We start from the raw sequence: 27,483 nt of genomic DNA, 5'->3' as shown, positions 1-27,483 counted from the left end.
TGAAAAGATTTTAAACATCAAATGACTCCTTTGAGTGGAGTTCATCTACACAAAGATTGCGAGAAAGGTTAAACAAAGCCCGGCTACGGGCATGACCGTTAACCCTCGTACTACGCCAGCAGGATCTGGAATGAATAGCAAACAAGATGAGTCTAAGCAAGATTCTGAACAAAATGAAGATAAAAATTCTGAAGATGTTGATATGCAAAAGACTTCAGGGGGATTAGATGATGTGGAAGAGTTGTTAGATAACCTAAATCTCGAAGGTGAGGTTGAAAGTGATGAGACACGAATTACAGATGCTGATTATGATGAAAACGGAATTCCTGTTTTTCCACATGAATTGCTTGCAAAACTTGACGAAATGGTAAACAAGCCAAAGTGGATTATTCCTGTCCTGCCCAAAGCAGAACTTGAACTGCTAATGGATGCTTCAATAAAATTGGCCAAAAAAGGTAAGTTTGTCTACCAATGTGTGAGTTTAGTTTAAACAAATCGAGAACATACCATCTATTTTAAGGTGTTTATTTTGTTTTAAATCATTTTTGTTGTCAAAAGGCCAAAGTAGTGATGGAACACATGGAACTTGTATAGCATGTGATCACCAGCATTATGCATTCTTAAAATTGAAGAATTAGATGATTAAATAATAAAAGTATAATTCCATAAGTTGTTGCTTATAAAAAAGGTGTTGTTGCTGTTTGAGTGTGATTTTACATCCCCTGTTTGTGTTGCTAGTGTTACTTTTTTCACACAGGCTTAGACACCCAGAGTGAAGCATGTCAACGTTTCATCAAGGAAGGAATGACAATTTCATACAACAAAATCCTTCTTGACGATGCAGTAAGCACGTGGAAATTTGAAATACATGTAAGATTTTTTTTGCATGCATTTTTAGCTACTTACCCTAATAAAGAACACAGCTAAAAAAAATTTTATCACTAGCGAAGTATATAACTAGCCAACTCTTAAATATTTGAAGATTTGAAGCCAATATTTCTGACAACCAAAACACCCATTTTTTACCTGATGTATATCACCTTCTTGGAAAAGTATGTTGCAAGGAGGTAGTATTCTAATCTAATCTCTATCAAATGCTGAAGAGATAGCATCAGGTTGATAACCTATTTGGTAGCATATTAACCTGACATGCCATAAGTTGTGGGTTTAAGACACATGCCACTTTTATTTATTGCATAGTTTTGTGCTAAGATGGTTACTTATTTAAATAACCACAATATTTAAGTTTTATCTTGTTTTATTTTATTAATTCTAAAATTTTCACTTTGAAATAAACCTTCTATGTAAATCTGCTTTGTGTATTGTTATTGTTGCTTGACAATGAACAGGAATCTATGCATGGTTCCCAAAACTGGGAGCCATAGACAAACCCAGTACACTATATGCAGCAATATATTAACGAAGCACCCAATAACTTATCTGCCTGCGAAGTGTATGTAGAAAATGGTTTTTCATGACCCATCCATGGGTCCGTTCTCTACTGAGAATGACAAACTGCTATCTGTAAGTGTGTTGTTGTTTAGAAATATATTTTGAGGAATACTGAGAAGCTTCTGGAACTCTGTGTGGTCAAATTAGAACAAGATTGGTTTCCTCTGCTTGACTTATTGGCAATTGCATTGAATCCCAGTTCTCGGTACCTAATTTGTTTGTAATAAGTCATTTATTTGACTCCTTAACACATTTCTTCTACAGTACCACTTCAATGTTACTTTACATGTTTGCAAGTTTTACAACGTCATGTAACAATTTCATGTCTACATAAAGAACCTTTGCATATCTTTTGTTTACATGTGAACTTAATTGCTTTCTATTGTTATTGTCGTGCGGAAGTCATACAATAAGATTTGATGAATCCTGTTGTTCTTACATGTAACATTGTTTAAAAGTGTTAACAATCGCCAAAGCTATTAAAAGATATATATGTTTTAAAAAACATTTAAACACGCATAAAGCGTTAAAGATTTTGTGTTTAATTTAAAATTATGTTTATGCGAAGAATGTAAAATTAAAGCAATTATAGTAAAACTTTTTATAATAGCTTTGTAACTTGCGCATTGCTACCTGCAATGAAATGTGAGTTTCAATACTCACATGCACTAAAAATAGTAGTTTGGAATACTAGTTTCAGTACATCAAATTAAACTTACTTGACGGCGATTAAATTAAATAAAGTAGTTTGCCATTTTTGTGAATCCCAAGTTTTAATAATTTTTGTTGCCTTGCGTTTTGTTGCATTGCCATATATCGTTTAAAAATCATAAAAACAGCATCATAGAAACTGAAAAGATCGCCGTAAATTGTTTAAAAATCATGAAAACAGGATTGTAGAAAGCAAAAACATCGCCGTAGATCGTTTAAAATCATGAAAACAGAATCGTAGAAAGTGAAAAGATCACCGTAGATGATAATCGTAAAAACGGGATTGTAGAAATGATTATTTTTATTTGTATAAAATGTAAAACAATGGTCCTTAATAAAATACAACATTTAGGTTTGTGTAAAAACAATAAAATTGCTTGCAAAACATGAGATTCTATCAAAGTATCATAACAACTCGCATGTACAAACAAAATATGTCGCCGTGTATAGTGGAAACAATAAAAACTTAAAGCTTTGTTAAATTTTATATTTTTTCTTCTGTTGGTCGCTTGACAGCTAAAGGAATTAAATACAACAATGAGTTACGCAAAGTTTACATGAGCTTATTAAAGTTCGTATGTGAGACATGAACTTTATCGTTTTCAACATGCAAAAATAGCTCTTGTATTTAACAATAGGTTGACAATAACAACGAAAGTTCTGACGCTACCGAAGGTTCTTGTGAAGGTGATAAATATTGTGCACATGTAAAGTTACATTTAAGTGGTACTGTAGTTATGTCTAATTAATTTTTAAACCAGCTAAATACTCTGTTCTCTTAAATAAGCCCTAGGTAGACGACTTGCATACACTTTCGCAAACACTCTTTTTTACTTTGTAACACATATCTGGTGTAATTTATACCATGATTTGCATTTTGAATCACGTATGTCTGACTGAATTCAGCTGAATTATCTAACTTGGTGTGTCGATGAGTTGGTTGTTTTGCTCTTTAGTTTCCACTTGTATAATGCTGGAAGAACACCAGAATCATCACCTACTACTGGAATGGTAAGAAGAGAGGAGTCTAAATATCTCATATATCTTAGTATCTCTTGATTTCTATGATGTTGTTAGAGTTTCGAACAAATAACTTTAATCAAGTATAATATTTCAGAAGCTCTGACTACATGTTTTACTTTACCAGTGAATAGTTGCTTAAAAGTGCTTTATACAAGCAAAATTATGTCTGTTTTTTTATTTTATTTTGCATAACATATTTTAGGAAGAACGACCTGTATTTGCAAGACCAAGTGATCCACGGCAGCCTAAGGTGTGTAAAGTTTGTTGTGAAGTATCAACTGTCATGGTAAAATCACCAGATGCTACTAGGGTTTACCATACCTTAAAACTCCTAAGTTCTTCCTAACTTGAAAAAGTATTAAATCTTTTCTACTTCTTTGGCGATAACGCCAAAAATATAGTGGAGACCAATAAAACCAATAAAATATGCCTTAAAAACCATAAAAACAGACCTTTAAAATCTGTCATTTTCCAGATAAAGGCTTTTAACAAATTTTTAAAATAAATATTTTTAAATTTGTTTCTGTCTAAATGTGAAACATTGCATCATTCAAGATTTCTGTTTAGTATAGGATGTTATTTTTTTGTGTGTGGTTCAGAAAAAAATTGTGGTTAAAAACCTTTAAAACACCCCTGAAATTGCAAAAGAAATTAGAAAACCTTAAAATTGTTTAGAAAAAAGATTTAGCTAACACCTGTTAAAAGCAAGTGTATTCTTTTAAATGAAAAATAAAAAAAAATTCAAACCATTAAAAACCTCCTATTTTCTTAAAAAAAGTTGAGATCTTAAGGTCTGAAATCTTTTCCAATTTAACTCTAAAAAGAGGTGGCAACCTTGAATGTGCAGTTAAGCTTTGATTGGTTAGTTGTTTGTGTTTTGGTTAAGTACCTTCATTTTATTTTAACTTAGGGATGGGTGGTTGACCTGGTGAACAGATTTGGAAATCTAGGCGGCTTTGACAAGCTGAAGAAAAGATTTTGTGAAATGGGCCATTTAAATGTGCCTATAATCTGTGCTCTTATCAAGTATGTGTTTTGCTTTATACCATACTGTATGTTTTATTCTTTTTATTGAATGTACTTTACAGTTGGATAAAGAATATTGCCTAGTAAAAATTAGGTAAAATTAACCAGAGTATGCCTGGGACCAAATTTATTTGAATTCTCTAAGGTCAATCAAGGTATTTAATAAGTTGATGACTTCGTTGGAAAACTTTAAACTGGACTGTTTCCTTAAAAAGAATATGGTGTTAAATGCTATTTTAATCAACGTTTCAAAGCTGTGAGCATGCATCACATAAGCCACAAATATAAGAAAGTTGAACTTTATATCATGCTTTACTGTTATAACCACAACTGTTTGTTTCAGGCCATTTGGATTATGTGCTGAAGTACTTGCTGAAAAGGTTGTTGAAGAATACCTTTTACCCATTGTGGTAAGAACACATTCTTATTTTTTCTTCTTCATTATCTCCATGCTTGTTATTAATTACTTTTCTTTTTTCTATCATAGCACATTATAAAAAAATTCTTAGATTCTCTTACTGACGAAGTTTTAAAAAAAGAATCTAAGACTGAATCTAAAAATGAAGCAATTACTGTCATAATTAAGGTAAGATTTTAGACCTTTCATAAATTGCATACATGGTGACTAGTATACATATTGCAATTTTACAGTGTATATGAAATAACACGTCCTCCAACAATAAATTTTAGCATAACGATTTTAAATTTAAAACAACAGAATGCACTCAATCATCCAATGATAAAACTATTATAGCAAATCAATTTGGTAAATTATTATTGTTAAATATATATATGGTGGTGCTAACATTAAGCTTGTGCCTGGAGAACCTTTTTTTATCTTGCTTTTTTTGCAATAATAAAAGTTGCTGCAAACTATAAAATAATGTTGGACTTTATTATAGAGCTTAAAAAGCCCTTTTAAATTTTTTAAAAGCTCTTTGTGTTCTCAAAATATTCAGATTTAAAGAATTTCAGAATTAATTACTTTTCTGAGATCTAAAAGTGTCCGACCAACACAGAAATCTATTGGATGTTTTGTCCGAAGAAAGTTTGGAATGAGCTACGGACATGTCTGACCAAGCTGAAGATGTGTAAGCATATAAGAGTTAAAAATATGTGCACCATTTGCATACATGACACAGAGTTGTGTGCAAAAAATTCATGCATGGATCTTTTTGCTTTGCACTAATGGTTATCCCCACTTTGCAACATTCATTCTACTTAAATCTAACACGAAAAAGTATGTCATTCTCCTACTAAAATTTTGCTTGTTCATTTTAGAGCATGAAATCTATCGTTGCTCGTCTTCCTGGTCAAGAGGACTTTTGTAAAGAGTTGGAAAAATTGAGGTTGCTAATGATTTTAAGGTAATATATTTTTCTCTTATACATTAAAAGTTATTATCAAAACTAAATTTTGTGAGGGTTGGTAGTGTGTGGATAAAAAGTGTTATGAAATTTTTTTATCCCAGTCAAAGTTAATCGAAAGCAATTTTAGAGTAGAAATTCCATTACCCCTGGAGATTCATGGGTTTTATAGATCTTACCTTAGTTACTATATTATACTTTAAATTAGAAAAGTGCAAATGTTTTTTTAAAATATTATTTTTCTCCTGAAGGTTATTGCAAGTATCTCCGTTCAATGGTAAAATGAACGCATTGAATGAAATCAACAGAGTAATCAGTAGTGTTTCATACTACAGTCATCATCGTCATTCTGGATATGATGAAGATGAGTATTTAACGCATGACATGGTTGCTAAATGGTTGCAAGAAAATGATGTTCTTGTCACCGTACTAAAAGACAACCTGCATCAACCACAATATGTTGAAAAATTGGAAAAAATTATAAGATTTACTATAAAAGCAAAAACTTTAACTCTGCAGGATTTAGACACAATATGGCTTGCTCAAGTAGGAAAACATGAAGCTATTGTAAAAAATATTCATGACTTGTTGGCAAAACTTGCCTGGGATTTTTCTGCTGAACAGTTGGATCACCTATTTTCAAGATTTCAGGTATACGTGGCAGTTTTTGCAGTAGTAATTAGATGTTTTGGAGTACAAATTGCAATTTTTGATGATTGGTTTATAAAAGCGAAAATTTTTGAGTCTGTTGGGGAAGAAAAATTTTGGTTTTAAATACTAGGAATTAAAGAAATTGCCCTCAGCGCCATGTAATTACAAAATGATGGTTTATGTCAATATTTCCATAAGGAGTTTGATTTTAGTAACTAAACTTGTGTTAGTTATCTAAAATAAACCGAAATAAATATTTAGGCTAGTTGGAAATCTGCAAACAAAAAACAACAAGAAAAATTATTGGAACTCATACGTAGACTAGCTGAAGATGACAAGGAAGGTGTCATAGCTCATAAGGTAGTTAATTTTGTTACTTAAAATTTGTGTGTGATGGAAAAGTCACATAGATTAATAGAAAGTTTTTTTTTAACAATATTAATTTTAACAATATTTTTGAATTGATTGGGCGTACTATTTTTAGGTTTTTATTGCACATCCAAAAGTTTCTTTTTTTGTAGACAAAATAATTAGAGAATTAAAATTGGCTGCATATTAGCATTTTCTTCATCGAAAAGCATGTAATTTTATAAAAAACACTATTTTAAACTTTAACCACGCTTTCATTTACGTTCTCATTAAATTTATTATGTAGAAACTATTTTTATCACTTTATGTTTTAAAATTATTCAAGGCTTATCCTATATATGGTTAACCATTTATTTGTGTTTTAGTACAAACAAATATGACATTAAAGTTTTTATTGTTTTAGGTGCTTGGTTTATTATGGCAGCTTGCCCACAGCGATGATCTCCCAACTGATATAATGGACCAAGCGTTAAACGCTCACATCAAAATCTTGGACTATAGCTGCTCACAAACACAAGACCGAGACAACTTAAAAATAGGATGGATTACTCACTGTGTGGATGATTTAAGGGAAGGAGTGTGGGTAATACCAGCATTGAAACAGATCAGAGCAATTTGTGAATTGTTTTATGAGGTATAACATAGAACTATATTAGGCTTTGTTATTTTCTATTGCTACATTCTCTCTAAATGCTTTAAAGATGTACAAGTGAAAGTTTTGTAGATATTAAAATTCTGCTTGTTAAATATTTCAGAAGTTTATACTGTTTTTAAGGGTTCTGGACAAAGCTCGAACCCGCATGTTTTGTACCGAAATGCAGTGGTAGAAAATATTCAAAACAAGCATGCTGTTGTCAGTTTGGTAGCAGAAAATTTAGCAAAATACATGGATAAAATAAGAGAAATACATAAAAGTAAGTTATTTAGATTTATCCATTCTTCTGTTACCATGTGTGCTTGTTAATAGCAGAATTTTTTGTATATTTTTTAAGATGATCCAACGATCGATCCTGTAAATTTAATACCTGATGGACGATACAGTCATGTTATGCAGATTCAAGAGAGACTTGATTTTTTAAGGTTAGTTGTTTCAGTGTTTTTTCAAATATCATTGTTGTCTGTTCTGTCCCCATTAAACCTTTTATTTCATGCTAATGTACTTCTTTACAGGTTTGTGTTGAATGATGGAAAAATGTGGTTATGTGAGCCTCAAGCAGAACAGGTAATTGCTTTATTCCTTTTAAAATCTTCAATTGTGAAATATTCGTATGGTTGGTACAAAAGTATTTTACATGGTCTAGATTTGCCATCTTTACATTGATGAAGTTTGAATGCATAGCCAGAACAGGACCAAAATGATAGGTACCAAAAGTATAAAAAAGGGCTATTACTATCATATGGGATTTATGCTGCATCATTATGTCTGAAAAAAAAGTCTTCAAATGCAAATCTTAGAATGATCAAGCTTTTTTTTTAAAAAAAAAAATTTAATTAAAAAGCCTTGTTAAACAAAAGTTTTAAGTTTAACACTATCATCAGTTTGATACAAGTTTAGGATCCCTTTGAACGTTTCCAGTTGTCTTGTTTACATACTATATTTTTCAGATTTGGATTTGTTTGGCCATAAACTGTGCTTTTGCAGTGGACAGAGATGTGTGTTTTAAGTGGTTTTCAAAGGTAAGGTTCTGACAAATAAAAACGTTAAAGTTTATTACTTGTATCTTTCCTGGCTTATTTCTTCAGCCAGTTTTACTAAAATATTGCTACAAAGGTCTGCCCTGTATATGGTGCATGCTTGTATTTTCATAAAACTTTGTAGGTATTTTTGTGATAATTTAAATTCGAATACTTCCACAAGAAGAAAAAATGTAAAAAATAGATGTGACAAAAAGTTTGTGATGAAATACTTTTGAAGGATTGTGTCTTTGGCCGGTTTTTTAAGAGGAAAGCAAACTGTTTGTTTTGTGATTGATTGTATTTTTGAAAACATGTTTGTAGGTGATGGGAGATGATCCTGATCTAGACCCAGAGATAACAAAACAATTCTTTGAAAATAATGTTCTAAAAATCAGCCCAGCGAATTTGAATGAGCATGGGTTAAGGTATGTCTAAGAATTTCAGCTAATACAACAACAAACTATGACCCAATGTCAATTAAGTAGCATTTTTCTGCAATAGGAGGTTTCATGCTGAAACTACAGAGTGTAGTCCAGAAACGTAAAACAGTAGCTGTTAGATTCAAACAGAGGATTATTATATTAAGGATGCTTCATAGGACGTTCTGTAAAAGATTATTAATCCTTTGCGTGTAAAATGAATTGAAAAATTCAAGATTTATTAGGAATTAGCCGTTTAACAACTACTGAGGATGCAAAATTACACCCTGAACTAACATTTTTGTATTAACTGTGCAATGAGCATAAAATGTTAAAAAGATCTTGGTTTCTTGCTTTTTGTTTGAATCTCTTGCTTTTAGTAGCAGTGTCACATTTTTTGTGAAAATAGTTTATATTATTTTGTAGGTGTTTTGAAAGGTTTTTTAAATATGTGAACATGAAGGAAGGCTTACTTCAGAAAAAGAGGAATGGTACCTACATATTGGAAAACGTAAATTTGATTGGTTATGATTATTTATGGAAGGTACATCTAAAAGTTTTTTTCTTTCTTGTAACTTTTGGTTTTTGTGACAGTGTGTGTTTTTTAACACTCACCTGTTATATTTAGGTTATCATAGAATCTCCTCTTAACATTGCAAATCATGGTATTGAAATTCTCAAGGAAGTTTATACAAATTTTGGTATTCACCTTCGAACAAAACAGGTACTTAATTTACAGAAAGAAGGATATGCGACCTTCTGAATTAAAAACAGAATTTTAAATGCTGTAGATAAATCTTCTGTCATATTTTTTCAATATAAATCTTTTAATTCAATCTCACTGTGTTTACAGTGTTTTTTGTACAAATTGCCAACATTCGTTTTATTGTAATCTTTTGTTGTAAATTAAAAATAATTTTTTAAAATGTTTTTTAGAGCGACATTCATAGCATATTTATCAGTAACTGTCGAGAGCGTCTACAGCCATCCGAGAAGGTGTTGATCAATAGTAATCCTGATAAGGAAGATACCAGGAGTGCTGTTTGGCAAGAAGCAAAAAAAATCATGCTATGTCTAAAAACATTACGGGAATACGTTGCAGCATCAGACAATAATTATGGTGAAGAACGAGCTTTGCCACCTCATAACAGGTAGTTTTATAAATAACGTTGTAGCAGTTTTCGATGCTTTTTTAGCCCCACAATATCACCCTTTTGAAAAGTCACAAACCTTTTTTGTACCTAATGTTTTTTAAAATCCTTTTTTTTTTGATAAAGAGCAAACCAATACTTGAATACAAAATTTAAAAATAAGAAAAAAGTAGAAGTGAAAATCTATTAACTATTTTTTGCAATTTGATCTATTTTAGATCTTGTCGTGCTGACCAAGTCTGCTTATATATTCGTTTCACGCCTCAAAACAGACAATTTGAGGACTTTGAGTTATGGACACACACTAATGAACCACTAGCTCTCATCAGAAGACAAATACATAGCAGGTATCAATTTATGCTTTCTTTTTTCTTTTTTCTGTTTTTATTCTTTTATGCATTTCTAATTTTTTATCAACATACGTAGTTGCTTTGAATTCCATGCTTGTACATTTCTAAAACCCTTGTGTGATTTTTTTTTTGATCAAGAACTGTTACTAAAGGAATTATAGGACTTAAGTTTTATTATGATTTTGATAGTATGAGAAATTTATTATTTTATTCCTGAAATGAGACAAACCTAGTAGAAAAAGGTTTGTAAAGTTTGTTTAGGACATCTAATCAGCAGTCAGTATTAGCATGTCTGGTTAACGTTTTGATGGAATGTTTGTGAAGTAAATGTTATTTTTTTACTCAGGTTGAAAATGTCAGCGCAAACTGTCAGGCTAGACATTTACAATAATGGTGAACTCATCAGTCCTATCAATGATCGAAAATTAGTCGGTGAATTGCAAATAAAAGATAGAACAGTGAGTATTTGTAGAAAAATATTTCACCATTGATGATTTTTAATTATAGTAAAAGGTCTGGATTTATGCAGTACACAGCATAACCTCAATACTCATTTTCTAGTCATTTTCAGGAAAGGCGTGCAATCGCATGTGCACGCCTTGACACACGCCTAAATCGTTTCAACCGTGTGATTAATCGCATGCCTCAATAATAAATATCAAATTTTCTAAATCAACCTATAAGATCCATTTTGTAGCATCTGATGACAGCACTTGCAATAATTTTTGCTAATTCATAGACTCCTGACTTAATTAAAAGAACTATGTAGACATAAATCTCTTGCCTGGCTCCTTCGTCATTGGTAACTAGATCTTACACAAGAAATCCAGCCATGCTGTTTTTAACTAATGCGGAGGTGAACGCCGACAGAGCACGGATAAAGCAAGTCTGCAAAACTGCACTTACAGGCGGAACAGACATTTTATGATGGATTTAACTGTAGATAATTTCTTCATTTGACAAAACCATTGGTAACCATAGCAGCTCCGAATTTAAATGGGTTGTTTTATGCCACAAAAGTTATTTTTATTCAATTTTTTTTCTAGCTGAACTTTCTGAAGGAAATTTTAAAGTTTTATAAAGCTGCATGGATAAAGATTTTTTTTAATTTGAAAGCGTATTTCAGTATAGTATATTTCAAACATGTAGAAAAGAAAGGTAAGATGAGAGAGTCGCTATACGTAGACGCTCAATCATCGTGTTTGGGATTCCACTTCAAATGTCCCCCACTTTTTCAACCCAAAGTGAATACGCAACAAAGATGAACCTTGAAGGCGGTATCGCACGAGTAACATCCTTTGCACATGCGTTTTACATCGCACGCGTTACTTGATTTACACATGCGAATCATCGCACACCTCAAATATTTCTGAAAAAGACTGATTTTCATCAAGATGTGCTAATTTTTCAAAGGAATTTTATAAAGGGTTGTATCTGAAGTCCTCCAACTAATAAATTTGGGAAAGAACAGAAGTACTTAGTCAACTCCAGTAATAATTCTTTATTGAAAACCTATAGATAATATAGAAAACAATATGTAAAAAAATAGTTGCAAGGCCATGGAAAAATCCACGTGAATTCACTTGTTTTAATTGGCAGCTATTGTCCTTGACTCACTGACAGATAGTGCACATGATATCGTCACCAGGAAAAATAAAAGCTAAGAAATGCACAAATGTTTTCATGTTTTTCTAATTAATCATACTAGGTGTTCACAATTAAACTTGGTTCCATTGGAGGTAGTGTACCATCATCTCCCGATTCGTCCTCAGATTCATCACCACCACCAACACCTCAACCTTGTGATGGACCAAATATAGAAGCAGAACAACTTCTCCCTGGTGTTGTATGTACTTTATTCGTTTTGGTTGTTAGTTCAGATTCTTAAAAAAGTACTGTTATATATAATACTTATATCAATACTTGAAGATATTCTTGGCTATAATTAATTTTACATGTTTAATGTTTAGTGTATCTTTTGTCATTAGCATTTTAAAACATTTTTTCATGCTGTATTTCATGCTAATTATGTTGCCATGAATTTTTTTAAGTGCCTGTTATTATTATCTTAACTCTAAAGTTTGCATTATTTTGTTCTTCTCTTGCTTGTAGATTCTGTCAAAAACCAAGTTTGCTCAAGTTTTGTTTTCCCTCGGCGAATTGGCAACGAAATTCAAAGCTCCTGAATTGCGGGATATCATTCTTAGTTTACTGAATATATGTCCATCAGGTAAGCATAATTTTACCTTTCTTTTTTAAAAAAAAGCTAACTAACCAACCCCATATCAAAATTTGGTAAAGAGAAAATTTTAAATGCTTTGGATGTTTTGCTGAAGTCTATTTGAGGGATTATGAAAGTTATTATGCCAAATTCAAAGTAAGAGATAGCCATAAACGAAAAGGTCTAGTATAAAAAAAATTTGACAACTTAGAATGATGAATGGGTTTTAAATAATTTGAAATTTATTTGAAATCAGTCATGTCAATTATGACTGAGTATTGAAATCATTTTAAATTGTAATTATTGACAAACACATTATTTTAGTGAAATGTATTCAAGTTTAAATTCTTTCTTTTTAACATACAGATATTGAAACAATTAATCAAATCAAGTTGGTTTGTCATGAGCGTGCAATAAAAGGAAAACAAGCTTCACAAAGTTTAGAAAAATTCTTTTTATCTCAATCTCCAATACAAGTTCTGTATAACCTTGAGGTAGGTCTGCAGATTTCTCTGCTTTGTGATTATTATTTTATATTGTTCTGAGCTTCTACAAATTAGACCGCATATTGCAGATATAAAAGACATGCATTTTTTATCCGAAATTTATTATAATTTTTTCTAATCAGAAGGTTTAATTGACAGTTTACCATCAATTCAAACCAGACATTTTCAACTTTTTTAGGTCATATATGCTTTGCTCTTACCAGCTACTGATCTAACTGATCATTCTGCACTATCCTTTCAACAAGAATTTGTTCTGGCAGGGGGTGTTGACTGTATATTAAAAATGTTTACTGGAAATAACTTTCTGCAAGGAGCAGATGGGTTAATAAAAAGGTTGGAAAAGTTTTTTGTAATTTCACTATGTGAAAAGAATATTTTTATTGTTGCATTGATTCAACAGTAACTAGCAAGGACATTTATGCAATAAACAAGATGTTCAGTCTGGCCCTACTTCACATTGGCTTTATTAATGTTTTTGGTGCAAAAATCAATGCCCACAGACATAAACTTGTACAGAAAAAGTCATTTGCATAATAACAACAATCAGACTTTTTATTCAATCAAGCCAATTTCTTGTAAATTCAATAATTCTATAAGTTTTGTGTTTGAATGTATGTTTACAACTTACAATTATGTTCATCTGTTGAAAATTTACAAAATAAACTGATAATGTAAACTCAATGTATAGTTTTAAGTTAACTTGAAGTACATTCGAGTAAATTTTAAATATCGGAATGCCAAAGGAATAATTTTATTCCTTTATCATGCTTAAAAATCTTGTCCCATTTTTATGAAAAGTTCCCATATGATCAGAACAGCAAAAGCCTGTATTACATTAGTATACAATCCTTCTATTTACACTTGTATGAATCAATGGTCATCATCCTTTTTATTAAAAATTATGTGTTCACAGCTTCCATACATAACTATTTAAGTGTTACATAAATGTGAAAATGTTGATGTTATTTTCTTTTAGGTCTTCATATACCGTTCTTTTAAAGATTTCAAAGTTTTTATTCACTGCAATTGGTTATGCTCACATTACTGTTGTAGTAGAGGGTTTGCAAAAAGATGCTGGAAAAATAACTCAGGCACAGCATTCTTATGCAGTAGTTCTGCAGCAAGCTATTCAGCACATACCGAATACTTATTATGAATATGTTCTCCGCAGTCTTGCAGGTAAACTGGGTCAAATTTTAGCAACAAAAGCAATTGCGCATATGCCAGATATACATGTGGTTCGTGTTATTCAAAGAATATGTTGGGTGTCTGCTGTTGGTCATATTTCGTTACTCCAATCCGATATTACTGATATACATAGACACTATGAAAATGTAAGTGGTCTTAAAATATGACAAGTAGTTTTTCTAGTTAATGTTTTGATTTATTTTTGTTCATGTAGTATATAACGCTTTCCTGAATATTTTTTGCCATCTGTCTATTACTAGCCAAATAACGTAGCATTGGGCGTAAAGACTTAAGTCTTTTCGAGCTGCTTTAAAGCATTTTTGAGTGCCTAAGGCTGGGCTAGGACACCTGTGTAAGAACTGATGAGTTGATAACAAAAAGTCTTTAAGCACTTTTTATCAACCGTTTTTGAAAACACAACCTATACATTATTTTCTGCTCTGCAATATAGAATCAACGTGTAAAAAAACTCTTATATCGAAGTTTTGCATGTAGTTGGACCACTATTTATTTTTCTATTGTCTACATCAGCGAACCTTTTCACACAACTTATTTCTAATTTAATAATAGTAAAAAAGTGGTATGATTAGTGTAGGCTGTGTTTTAAGTACGTAGTCGAAAACCAATGCTTTTACATTTTTTCTTAGGGAAATAATATGCCAGTTAATCTTGAAGATATAACCTTAGCAAAGGAAGCTTTTGAAGTTTTAACTATTGCATTAGCATTATGTCCAACCATTCTGGAATTACTGATTCGTGACAGAACCTGGCATCTATTCATTATTGATGTTCTGTTACTTTGCAAGAACAGGTAAATTGTGTATTTATTATGTACTGCGTATTTATTTATTTTATTTAACTAGCTTAATATATTTATATTTTCTGTTCGTTTCTTTTTTGTTTATTTAAGAATGTTGAACAACATGATATCTCGTTTTAGGCCACTTCGGTTAACTGCTGCAGAACAGTGCTTTCAAATAGCGAGTAGATGTTGCAGTGGGGACAAACCGTTGAAATTTTTTATACAATTACTCTTCACTGTTCGTGATGTAAGTTTGTACTTTAACAACATATTTTACATTTTTTTCCTAAACTAATTCTGATTGTGTGCGAAAAGCTGTTTTTCCTTAATGTTCTATTTCTTAATTTTACTATCATTTATGTCTATGTTGCATAAGGTTGTGTTTAGGGTTAAAAGTTGGTATTTATATGTTTGTTGTTTAAGAACAAAGTGTTAGATCATCCACATCAATCGGCAGAATATTTCAACTTGTTGTGCAGGTATTTACACTACATACCTCCAACCTTATTTTACTTATTAAATTTATCGGAATTGCAATTATTTTTTTGCTGTTTGATTAGACTTTTAAATTATGGAAGGAGTGTTGACTTGCAGCTGCAGAACGCAACCAAAATATTGGAGCAAGAAATAAAATGGATCAGATTAGTTCAGGTGCGTAGCTGATTTTCCGGAATGTTTTGAGCTCTTAAGAACATGATGGATAAGGGGGATGGATAAAGCATGCCCCTCCGTCATAACCAAAGTGATAAAAGACCCATTTTCTTGCTGCAAAACTTGGCACAAATTTTTTTTTACCTCATTGGGAGACAATTGGGATAAAATAAGTGGATAACATTGTCCATTTCAAGATGATGTTGTCGTGTACTTCAGAACATGAAAAGGCTCCAATGGTAATAACGTTTGGAATTAAAAGCTCTGATACTAAATTTCTTTTGATTATTCTGAAGTCACTAAATTTCAAGATTAAAAGAAGGCTTTTTTAGCACCCAATCTGTCTTGTAAAGGGCTAATTTGACAGACCAATAATACATACATAAAAGGAATGGAGCACTGGGTAGTGTAAGGTTATTTTTTTATGAAGACTTAACTGTTTTTAGTTAAGAAAGGGAGGAACTTTTATTGGGGTTGTCCTAAACCTGTTTTACTATAGCGTTTTGATGAATAAGTCATATATTATATATATATCTTCTCTTTTTTAATTACAGCACAAATATCGAAAAACACCTGACAGTGAATCAGCGGTTGTGGAACATGAATTGCTTGAGGGACATCTTGGAATTACAAAGGAACTTTTAGCATACCATTCAATACAGAAACGCTACAGTATAGGTTGTGAAGACGGGGGAGATAAATTACTTGTTGTAAGTACTTTGGTTGGTTTGTTGTTAACTTTTAACCAACTTGTGGAAAGAAGAGGGAACGCAGCTTAACATTTTTGTTTTTCCCCCTGATATCCTATTCCAAAAATAAGGAAATATTTTACTGCGTATAATTTTAATTTTGCAGCTTTTGCAATTATAAAAAATGGAGAAACTAGACCTAAGTTATTGTCAACGTATTATGTGTTGCTTAAATGAACCAAGACAATTCTTAACTTAATAAATGTTTATTGTAGAGTTTGATCAATGATTTCATATTTTCTGCATCCAAACTGGAAGTGATATCAAGGACAGGAGGTATACTTACCAGCGTCTTTTTATTTGTTTTGTAATAAGAATTTTAATAAAGATTTTAATAAAAAAATCTAAGAATATATTTTCTTAAAGCACAAAACAGTGTATTATGAAAACTGAATTGTTTTAAATTTCTTAAACATACACACATTTTTTTTATAAGAAAAAGATTTGCTGGGGACTGAGGTTGAGAGTTTGATCAACCAACTACTAATCAACTCGACAGTCTGAAAATTTGAAATGTTAAGCAACTAAGGCTTAAATGTGAATCTAAGAAGAAACCTATCAAACAGTTCTTTAAAAAGGTTGACTAAAGAAAAAAGGCCTTTTTGTATAGAGAAATTACAAACACAAAAATTACAATTTTTAATCAATTTAAAAAAAGTAATTGAATATTATGGTGAAATCAAAAAATTACCCTGAGAGATTCGGATTTAAAATAAGGCATAAATAATTGAATTCTTTAGAGAAAATGTAAAGTGCATTTGGGTGAAACATATTGATTCAATGGTATTATGAAGGCTTCATCATATGCTATTTAAAGACTTAAAAATACGACTGCTTTGAGATTTTTGCTGTACACAAAATGCCACACAATGACGTATTTTATTCTGTGTTGATATTTTGTGACATGTTTTGTAGTCATGTCGACAAGAATAGTTATGTGACATTCTGTAATGTATATTTTGTAATGTGAAATTTAGGAGATGTATGCAATCAACATATTAATCCAGTTTGCAATACACCACCTTCAATAGTAGCCGCACTGGACTTGCTTGTCGCATTGTCAACAAACTGTGTACAGAATCTACGCTTACTGGCCGACAGCTTGGCTGAGTTATATTACTCTGGTTACGATGGCATATTAGCTGAGTGGGAGTACCAGCCACCAATTGGACCCCGACCTGTGAAAGGGTTTGTTGGACTGAAGAATGCTGGTGCAACATGTTACATGAATTCAGTCTTGCAGCAGGTGTGTATATATTTATAATACAGACCTAAAAGTTTCAAACTTTGGTACACATATTTTAAACTTCATTTACACTTACAGCCATTTTCGCAGTTACTTCGCTTGACTTGCATTGGTTTCATTTTACTATTTAGTTGTACATGATACCAGAAATAGGAAGTGGTGTCCTTTCAGCAGATGTTGGATATAAAGATGAAGATGAGGAAGGTGATCAGGAGAAAGGAGTTAAGGAGGTACAGTTATCATTTTCTTTATACTTGCTTGCTTCCAAAGTGAAAAACGATGTCATACTTATGTTGGAGAGTTGTAGTAATTAAGTAATTATTGGGTCATCGCCATAAACTTGTCTGGAATATGCAATCAGACAATATCTTTGCACATTCTATTTAGACATTGCTGATCTTGGAAAATTTATTTTACGAAGTTTGATCTTAATTTAGGCAGCATGGCTAAATCTTCAACGAGACATTGTCAAACAATTTTTTCAGATCAGAAACAAAAATTCAACATCGCTTTTCACTTTAGGATTAATAAAAAGAAAGTTTATACTGAGCTGTACAATGTATTAGAAAATTTTCCACTGTTTTCATATCTGTTTTTTGTGTGCTGGCGGTATGTTTTGTGTTTCTATTTTCCAGAGTATCAATATATTCTTAAGATCATATGTATAAATATTTTTAATAAAATTGCGAGTAATAGAAAGAAATGCTTCATAGTCAAATATCTACCATTTAAAGATAATCAGAATTGACTAAAGCGCCAAAGGCTATGATTTGGATTGTATAACGTCTATTCTTTGTAGATATCTGATATTAAGGAAGATCAAGCCACCAGTGGTGATTGCAAAGAATTGACTGAAAAGAAAAAGCAGCATGAGCGTCAGTTATATAACACAAAAATAATGACTCAAGTACAAGCTATATTCGGACATTTGTATGGCAGCAAGCTACAGTTTTACATACCCAAGGGCTTCTGGAAATCATTTCGTTTATGGGGTGAACCTGTGAACTTAAGAGAACAGCATGATGCTTACGAGTTTTTTAACACACTTGTTGACAATATAGATGAAGGTTTAAAGTCGGCTGGTTACAAGACTAGTTGTTCAAACGTTCTGGGTGGATCGTTTGCTGATCAAAAGATATGTAAACAATGTCCTCATAGGTAATGCTTTTTTGGAAAGTGTATTTAGCAAATTCGCTGAATTTTGAGCTTTTTTTGAAAAAATAGCGAATGACTACCTCAAGAGATTTTATCTGGAATTTCAATCGCTAGTTCTAAAACAAAATTTGAAAGCGTCGTTCAGGAAAGTTTGTCTTGGGAAGATTTATCAATTCGCATAATAATACCAACATGTTTCTTGAATTTCAGGGCTCTTGGATTTTTTTTTGAAAATGTGCCAAGATACTCATCCCAACCGAATGAGAACTTTTAACATGACATTTTACTTTATAATTTCAGATATTCACGTGAGACACCGTTTACTGCTTTAAATGTAGACGTTCGCAATCACCATAATCTGATCGATAGTCTTGAACAGTACGTGAAAGGCGATCTCCTGGAAGGTGCTAATGCGTATCACTGTGAACGATGCGATAAAAAAGTAGACACTGTCAAACGTATGTGTATAAAAAAGCTGCCGAAAGTCCTTGCCATTCAGCTCAAAAGATTTGATTATGATTGGGAAAGGTAAACAATCATTTCACACCCTCCCTATTGCAAATATTTCATATTTTGTTTAAGCTTCACTATATGTTTATAGGATTTTTATATTTACATCGTTCTTTGTTTTTTGGTTTGCCATATATTCAGCTTCAAACAAATTTAACTTGATGCATAATGAAATTGTGACGACTTGCTGTCTTGCTGTCAAGCTTAAACTTCTTGGCACTACTGCATGATTTGAAAAAAATTAACTGATATGCATACAACAAGCCTCCCAAAACACATCTGTGATTTAAGTCATTTATACCACTTAAAAGTTTCTGTCAATGGATAGTGGGAAGTTATGCAAAATTTATCTGTCATTCGTAGAAGCAAAGAAAATCACTAATTTATAATTATATATTTTATAATTTAGAGACTGTGCTGTAAAGTTCAACGATTATTTTGAATTCCCACGAGAGTTCAACTTGGAGCCATTCACAGTTGAAGGCCTGGCGAGAGTTGAAGGTGAAGTTATTGAAGATGACGTAACTGATACCATCACAACAAAGAACAAGGATGTAAAAGAAGAAGACAGCGAACCAAAAAGTACAATATACAGACTGATGGGCGTGGTCGTACATAGCGGACAAGCCAGTGGAGGACATTACTATTCGTACATAAAACCAAGGTAATAAACTCAATAAAAACAGCGAAATTCCAGTGAATGTATAATTCACTAAATCATTGTAATAAATATTTTCCGAACATAATTTAATATCCTGCACTATGATGAAAATATTACGAAATGATGTTTTTGTTTAGAAACAAAGTTGATGGTCAGCACAAATGGTACAAATTTGATGACGGAGACGTGTGTGAATGTAATATGGATGACGACGAAGTAAGTATTATTAGTAAAAACCAACCTGTTTTATTTATTGACTGCTGTGTTTTTACATAAAAGCAAAATAGATCAACGTTTTAGTATGTTTCACACAATAACATGACGTTTTACTTATTCACGCGCTGTACTCTAAATCTACAGGCTAAAAAGACCTGTTTTTTTTTTAAGTATTATTGTTTCCATCATTGTTTATCCAACAAAAATCATATCTTATAATAGCCGTTATCTGTCTGCGTATTGTAACGGTGTTAACCATGCACAAAATCTTAAAACTACAAATAACAAATACGATATAGTGTTATCTACTTTGCTGTGACGGCCAAACTCTTGTGCAAAAAAAAGGTATTTTGTCTGTCGGCCAAAACTGGGTCATACGCAGCACAAATAACAAATGCGGTTTATTTTTATCATTTCGACAGGTGAATTCCCGTGGAATTCGGCAAATGGTTTGTAGAAACATGTTAACTACAGTTTTTCTTTTTAGGAACTGAAAAATCAATGTTTTGGTGGAGAATACATGGGTGAAGTGTTTGATCACATGATCAAAAGGTATTAAACTTTTTTTTTCTGTGTCCAGGTTTTTCTTACAAGGTCCCTTTGTTTTCCAGTGTGCCTTGGAAAAAAGCTTAGGCATGGCAACTGTGGACGATATTCTTGTTTGGGTTTGAGGGAATTTGTTTGGATCTCCTTAGCCTTTTGCTATATAGCATGTTACTTTATTTTTGGTATGACAGTCCTAGCATAAAAGACTGACTTCATTTTATTTTCTAACTAATATTCTTTGTATTTCAACTTATATAATGTTTTTAACTTAACGATACTCGATGAAGTTTTTAGATATTGCCGCTGCATGTCATTTCAGACAGATCTCAAGTGTCTGCTGCTTTAGTTACATGAAGTTGCATTTTTATTTTTTAGGCGCCAGAAACGATGGTGGAATGCCTATTTGTTGTTTTACGAACGTATCGATATCTTGTGTCAAACGGATCGTGAAAATACATTCACAAATGGAAGTATACAAATGCCACCTGCAATAAAGAGGTCCGTTCGTAAAGAAAACATTCAGTTCCTGCACACGAGAACACAATTTTCTAATGAATATTTTCAATTTATGAGAAAGTTGACGTTAGCAAGCCTGATGCAACAACAAATTTCTAATAAGGTAAAGAAGTGATCTGAGAATATTCCAACTGAATTTTTTGTCCTCCTATTGCTAGAATGTTTAACATAAAAAGTATGATCACTTTCATCCTGCTGGATTGTCTCCTCGTTTCAACCCTTTTACAGTCAATTATCGAGTTTTTTTTGACGGACGTCGTACTTTCGTTTATTTTGAATAATTTCTAACATCACTTTTTTACGTTTAGCCGCACGATCCTGTTCGCGAGGAACTCTGTTTAATAAGTCTTCAATTGTTGTCTAAATTTTTGTTTTCTGTTGGCTTTCACACTAAAAAGAGCATAAGGTAGGTTGAATGAGTTATTATGTTTTTCACGGTGTATAAACGTATATTATTTTGCCCTAATTATAATTGTAACGATGTTTGAAATGGTTGTTACTTTCGTTACTACTGTCAACTAATTATTCTTACTAGTGTTTGACAATTCTTATTTCTTCACATAGGGGTCCAGCAAACGAGTGGTATGAAGCCGTTTCAGTATTAGTGAGGCAAGGTATCTCGCTACGTCGATGGTTTGTTATTGACGTGTTGTTGGCTCATCCAGATCGAATCATTGAATACCTGTTGGAATGTCCCGTTGCAGAAGTATGTTCTCTTGTTGCATTTTAAAGAACGACCATTAACCAAGAGTAGAGATTGTTCTTACTTTATGTCAATTTTTTTATTTAGTAGGGTTGAAAACATATGACCTGAATTTTCTGATCTTCTTTTAAGATTCTTATCTAGCGTTATATTTTAGATTCGTAGTGCGTTTGGTCGAATTATCGTCTTACTTGCACACCTCACTAGGGCTGATGGCCAGTTTAGTGTGGAGCTGTTGAGCACACCATTAGAACAATGGCAAGGTAATTATAGATGAAAGTAGTTTAGTCCCGTAAAGCCCTGATGTGGGCTATATGTTAAAAATTAACGTCATTAGTGATAAAAGTTGGTTTATGGCCAGTACCAATAAAACGGCAGGTTTTGTTACAGTGTGTTTGGCTTCAGAAAAGACACTGTGATTTGATAACCATTGTTTTCTGTATATTTCTGTATAACGCCCATTGACATTTTGTTTAATTCTATTGTTCTGAATGATGAAACCCTGAATAACGCCCTGGATTATTATCCATTGGTTTTAGTAAAAGCGCCTTTCAAAGCTCTGATTTGAGATCCATTGTTTTTTTGTAAAAGCGCCTTTTGACGCTCTGAATTGATATTAATTGTTTTCATTGAAGACACCCTTTCACTTCCTGAATTAATATCCATTATTTTCAGTAAAAGGCTGTGAGCTTACAAAGTCAACTTTGAGTGATTATCTACTGCGTACAGTATTGGAAGTCTTACATCGTGAAGGTCCTGATAACAATACGAGACATCTTCTGCAGTACTTTCAGTTATTTTCTATGTATGCAGGGATAGGCGTGCCAGAGGTACTAACTTTCTATTCGAATACAAGTCATTGCTTATACAGTAATCAAGAGCAGGTAATCCATTCCTATGTTTAAACTTTCCATCTCTTTCTTTCAGCGCAAACAACTTCTTGATCTGGGTGTACTACTGACCTTCATACGATTAGCGATTGAAGACGATCGAACGAAATATCAATTTGCTGAGTTATCCAAACTTTACTCGCTAGTTTCTGTTTTGATACGCAGTTGTGACGTCACCAAATATATGAAGTCGTCACAAGAGGTAAAAAATTTAAATCCCTTTTTTTAACCAACCAGGTACTCAGGTACTGTGTTACTAAAAGTATAAATGTTTTTCTAAAAAAAAGCAAATTATTGCATTTTTAATGAGGTAAATTTTATTTGCGATATTTCATACTCTACCTCTATATAATTACTGACTAAATGATGTTTGTTTAGGGTATGCCTTCAAAGCCGAATCCATTTTTTGATTCCATCATAACCACACCAATCATGGAAATTCCAGCCGATGTGGAAGGGCTGATTTACACTAGGTATAGCCGAGTAATTTATAGTTATTATAAGCTATTATCTTCTTGGTTGGACAGAGCGAGAAAAGCATTTGTTTTGTTATAATTAAAAAATGCATCCGTTAAAATTACAGCATTTTCAGTTTTGATCTTAACAATGATTACAAGAGGATGTACGGTATCTTGCGTGACTTCATAACTTGTTTTTTTCAGCAATTACGTGAAGAAGTTGTTAGAAGAAAGCAACACGTCAGAAGACACTATACATTTGATGAAGGTATGGTTGAAGATTTTACCAAGGACAGCGTGTACTTACGTCAACAACGATGTCTGTAGTAACCGAGTCAATTTTTCTTTATTTTTTTTTTAGTTTTTAAGTTGGGAATGTTTAAATTTTTCGCTCATCGCACTTTCCGAAGTATTGTTTCAGGTAAGATTACTATGTTTAAAGAACATTTTAAATATGTACCTCTCCTACTGCCTATATGTCATCGTTACTGTCGTTTGTTTTAAAAAAAGACGCCGTCGTTATTGTTGTTGTTGTTGTCATCGTTATCGTTGTGTCGTTATTGTAGTTGCTAATTTTACTTCTATCTTCTTAGATTTCGTACGCGTACACATACGAACTACGCCCCTTCTTAGACATTCTGCTTCATCTCTTGCTAATGAACGATTCATGGCAGGAACACAGATTGAAATATGCCTTCAAAGGTAAGAGTTGTATGATTGGGAATTTCGTATGATGAATTTGAGAGAAAGAAGAAATATTGTTTTCAGGTTACTGCGATGCTTAGTTTGAACCCCTCTGCAGATCAAGCACATTTCCTTGAATTAACTTTTAGATTAGAAAGTTAATAGCAACCAAGTTATTACTTATAAGTATTCGCAAAGTACTTTTGAGTGCACCTGTAAAAAGAGCCTGGAAGGATTTAAGTGGTGTAATACTCAGAGCGTCCACTATGTCTGGACAGTCAGAAATTTTCAGAAATTTTCAAAATTTTTTTAAAATAACAGTTAGGAAAAACCTGTATTTCTTTCATATGTCAGGGTTTTTAGTTTTAAGTGGTCAACCAGATTTTCTGCAATCTACTTGCATCAATCTACCTGTATCGATTTTAGAGAATAATCCAATATTTGTACCGGCATTACATAGCTGAAAAACAATGTCGGGAATGTCAGAAAAATAAGTTAGTATTCAATGGTAACAATAGTTGTGATAAACATTAACACAAGTACGTTATTTACAGGTGTTTCTGATGACAGGGAAGGTTTGTTTGACACCATCCAACGTTCAAAGTCACACAGTCATAAAAGAGGATACCAATGTATCAAAGCAATTGTTCAGTTAACTCAAAAGTGAGTTGTTTTTCATCTCAACGTATGTTTTATTACAAACATATGCATCGTTTGTTCGTTTACTCATCTTTTTGTTTTTCTAATTTTTTAGCTGTGATGTTGCACTCCAAATGCTCATACATCAAGACGATTTAAAAGAAAAGTGGAAGTCTGCTGTTCGATGGTTGGGTGATGAGCTAGAAAGGGTAAAAAAGAGTTTGTCTTCCAATGAACGTTACGTTGTTGATAATTTTTGACTTTAAGCTGTTTTTGAAACGCTTTTAATTTAAAAAACAGTGATTAGGATACAAAGAGGGCATGTAGTGCCACAATGTTTAAACAGTCTCGTTTTGACTTTGTAATGTAATTCTTTCCAAGTCTACTTTTTAGTTGTAAGATGTTCTAAGAGGAGCAAACACAGTTTTGTCATCAGCAGTCATACGTGTTTTGTAATGGTTTGAGTACTTAAAATGCTATCCTTTTAGGCATATTTCATGCTCACTAAGGTTTGGTTTACGTTTCAATAAAGAGGAATGTGCTTTTATTGTACAGAAACACATGTTACACAAGAAAGCGACACAAGAGATTTGCACAGTTTTTTTCTATCTCTACAACAGTTGTAGAATGAATACAAATTTTATCGGAAACCAAGCTTTGAATTGCAACGCATTCTTTAGGTCTCTCGCAACACTTTGTTGTACAACATAAGCATTGTACGAATGTTACTCTACAATTCATTATTTTAATTAAAAGCGACATTCACGTCATGCCAACAGTCCAATCAATGCTGTACTCACACTAGACACTATTAAAATCATGTAGTACATCTTTTTAGCGTGCGCCGTCAGCATATAATTATAATAATTGGTCGCCGCCGACCCAATCTAACGAAACGTCAAATGGGTAATTATTTTGATTTTTTTCTAGTACTCTCAAATGACATGTATAATAAATTATATGTATGACATTACGTATTCTTTCTCAGGAACAGACTTTTTTTAAAATAAAAACTCGCAAACATAAACTTTCGCCCCTATCGACTGATAGCTCATCTATGGATGCATTTTTAATCTAACGGCGAATCAGTGCATAGGTCGAACGTTTCGAAAGTTGCTGTTTTTAAAGTACAGATTTCTTTTGTGTTTCGGAATTAATAAGTAAAACTTAACAAAATGAATAACAGTAGTAGTCTTGTAACCGTAGAGTTTACATTGTTCTGTATTCAGGTATTTCCTTGAGCGATCGCACAGTGCCCGGTTCACTTACGCTAAAGCATGTGAGACGTTTGATGAAGATGAGGTAAGTGTTTTCCGCTTACAGTACATTTTTTCACCAATGCTTATCTCCATAGTTTCATTGACCGTTCTCACCCACGTATTTTAAGAGGACAACAACGATATCGGGTGAAAACCGGCAAGATAATCATTTCCGTTTTTGAAAAACAAAATGCCAAACTAAGTATTGGTATACCTAGTTTGCATAGGTATGCCAATCGAGCAATCTCTGCTACAAACGTGTTTCTATATTTTATGTCATGTTCTTTCATTAAGGTTGATTGTGACATACTGCAATATGTTCTTTGCCGCAGAGCATAAATCTGATATGCAGGAAGACATGATTTGTTTTTTCTTATAGGACGAGGAGGAGGAAAACGAATTAATGGAAAGTTTAGACCAATCTAATGGAAACATACCGATAATGAACGAACGGCCTACGCTCGGCGTGCATTACGCCACTCAAGACGACACTGTAAAATGTCCACCATATTCCGAAGTCGTTATGAACAATCCAGTTTCCCCGATTGATTTAAGTAGTACTGAAAACGAACAAGTAGACAGTTCCCTAATTGAAGAAGATTCAGATAATCAGGCTGAATAGATTTTTAGAAAAGCAATGTTAATGTGCTGCTTGTCACAAAAAGAATTGTCGCATATTTGAAAAAGAAAAAGCTTCGAGCTAGTTTCCAGTGACACTTTGTACTTGTGCAGACACAGTATCTAATGCACAAGTATTTGTGCGAAATATTTTTCTACGTTACTACTGAATTACCTTTTGCGATGAATTTAACAACAACCTGCCGTCGCTAAAAACTGTACCTTTTATTTTTACACCTAAGTTAACGCCAGTCCATTTTTACCCCCGAACAAATTCTCGTAACGCAAAAAAAGCTTCGAAATTAAATTGGTAACGTTACAGTACACAGTTTTTTTAAACAATATTTTTAGTTTAAATTCTTTGAACGAAGTAACTTGTGGTTAATAAAAGGAAAAATGGAAAAGCAAGGGTGAAAAAATAAATATTTTCAGACATGTATCTTTGAACCAAGGTTTCGTACGAAGAACTTCATTGAACCAAAAGTTTAAAGGGTAGATTCCACTGCTGCAATGTATTGTATGCAATATTGTAGAGTATACATAGTTAGCCTCCTTGTTTTGATTAGGCTTATATGGGCAGACAACAAGCAAGGTAGTGGTTATATCTATACAACAGATTGTAGAAGTTCAAACTATTCTTAAATCCGATTGGCAGATTAGCTGAACGGGGCAACTAAACACGGAAATTTGGTCTTCTAGAACTGACACTCACGAAATTACAATTGAGCCTGTAAAGTATAGGAACTTATTATTAAGACTCGGCCAAAATTTTGTGTTGCTTAAAAAAGAAACGTGTGTGATGTTTTTAGAATTGAGTTTATTTTTTTTCGTCCTGTTGCGTCAATTTGGATATTACATGAATGCGTTTCCACCATCCGTCACGAGGAGGAAGTAAAAATATTTTTAAAATATTATTTTATATTACAACTCGCTTTTGTTGTTGTTTTAAATGTTGTTTTTGTGTGTGTATGTTGTTTCGAGTTGTCTTTGATGAAAGCATTTGTAAGATTTTTGTTAATTCTATTGTAACGCTATTAATTTGAAAAACATGTTCTCTGTTCTTGATAAA

The 27,483-nt window shown here is 32.5% G+C and overlaps 1 protein-coding gene across 1 annotated transcript; it reads left to right on the top strand.

Moving 5' to 3' along the window:
* LOC130635582 (probable ubiquitin carboxyl-terminal hydrolase FAF-X) lies at positions 1 to 27,483 on the top strand. The gene is made up of 55 exons (XM_057444942.1): positions 1 to 455; positions 758 to 870; positions 1,545 to 1,657; positions 3,120 to 3,174; positions 3,389 to 3,436; positions 4,097 to 4,212; positions 4,556 to 4,622; positions 4,700 to 4,798; positions 5,494 to 5,579; positions 5,831 to 6,230; positions 6,492 to 6,590; positions 7,003 to 7,233; positions 7,375 to 7,513; positions 7,592 to 7,679; positions 7,770 to 7,821; positions 8,205 to 8,276; positions 8,598 to 8,701; positions 9,122 to 9,239; positions 9,324 to 9,419; positions 9,632 to 9,846; positions 10,065 to 10,193; positions 10,543 to 10,654; positions 11,905 to 12,042; positions 12,309 to 12,426; positions 12,784 to 12,911; positions 13,102 to 13,256; positions 13,900 to 14,257; positions 14,759 to 14,922; positions 15,052 to 15,160; positions 15,337 to 15,392; positions 15,474 to 15,564; positions 16,119 to 16,274; positions 16,529 to 16,589; positions 17,291 to 17,559; positions 17,691 to 17,789; positions 18,359 to 18,717; positions 19,015 to 19,242; positions 19,634 to 19,888; positions 20,023 to 20,101; positions 20,589 to 20,653; positions 21,023 to 21,266; positions 21,472 to 21,569; positions 21,728 to 21,869; positions 22,024 to 22,129; positions 22,542 to 22,696; positions 22,794 to 22,958; positions 23,135 to 23,229; positions 23,419 to 23,482; positions 23,576 to 23,635; positions 23,808 to 23,916; positions 24,453 to 24,561; positions 24,653 to 24,746; positions 25,376 to 25,443; positions 25,767 to 25,839; positions 26,176 to 27,483. Exons 1-55 carry the CDS (start codon positions 92 to 94, stop codon positions 26,416 to 26,418), a joined length of 7,629 nt encoding a protein of 2,542 aa, XP_057300925.1. The 5' UTR covers positions 1 to 91; the 3' UTR covers positions 26,419 to 27,483.

This window comes from Hydractinia symbiolongicarpus, chromosome 3 (assembly GCF_029227915.1).
Source record: "Hydractinia symbiolongicarpus strain clone_291-10 chromosome 3, HSymV2.1, whole genome shotgun sequence".
Lineage (NCBI taxonomy): Eukaryota > Metazoa > Cnidaria > Hydrozoa > Anthoathecata > Hydractiniidae > Hydractinia > Hydractinia symbiolongicarpus.
This window is presented reverse-complemented; position numbering and strand designations above follow the sequence as displayed.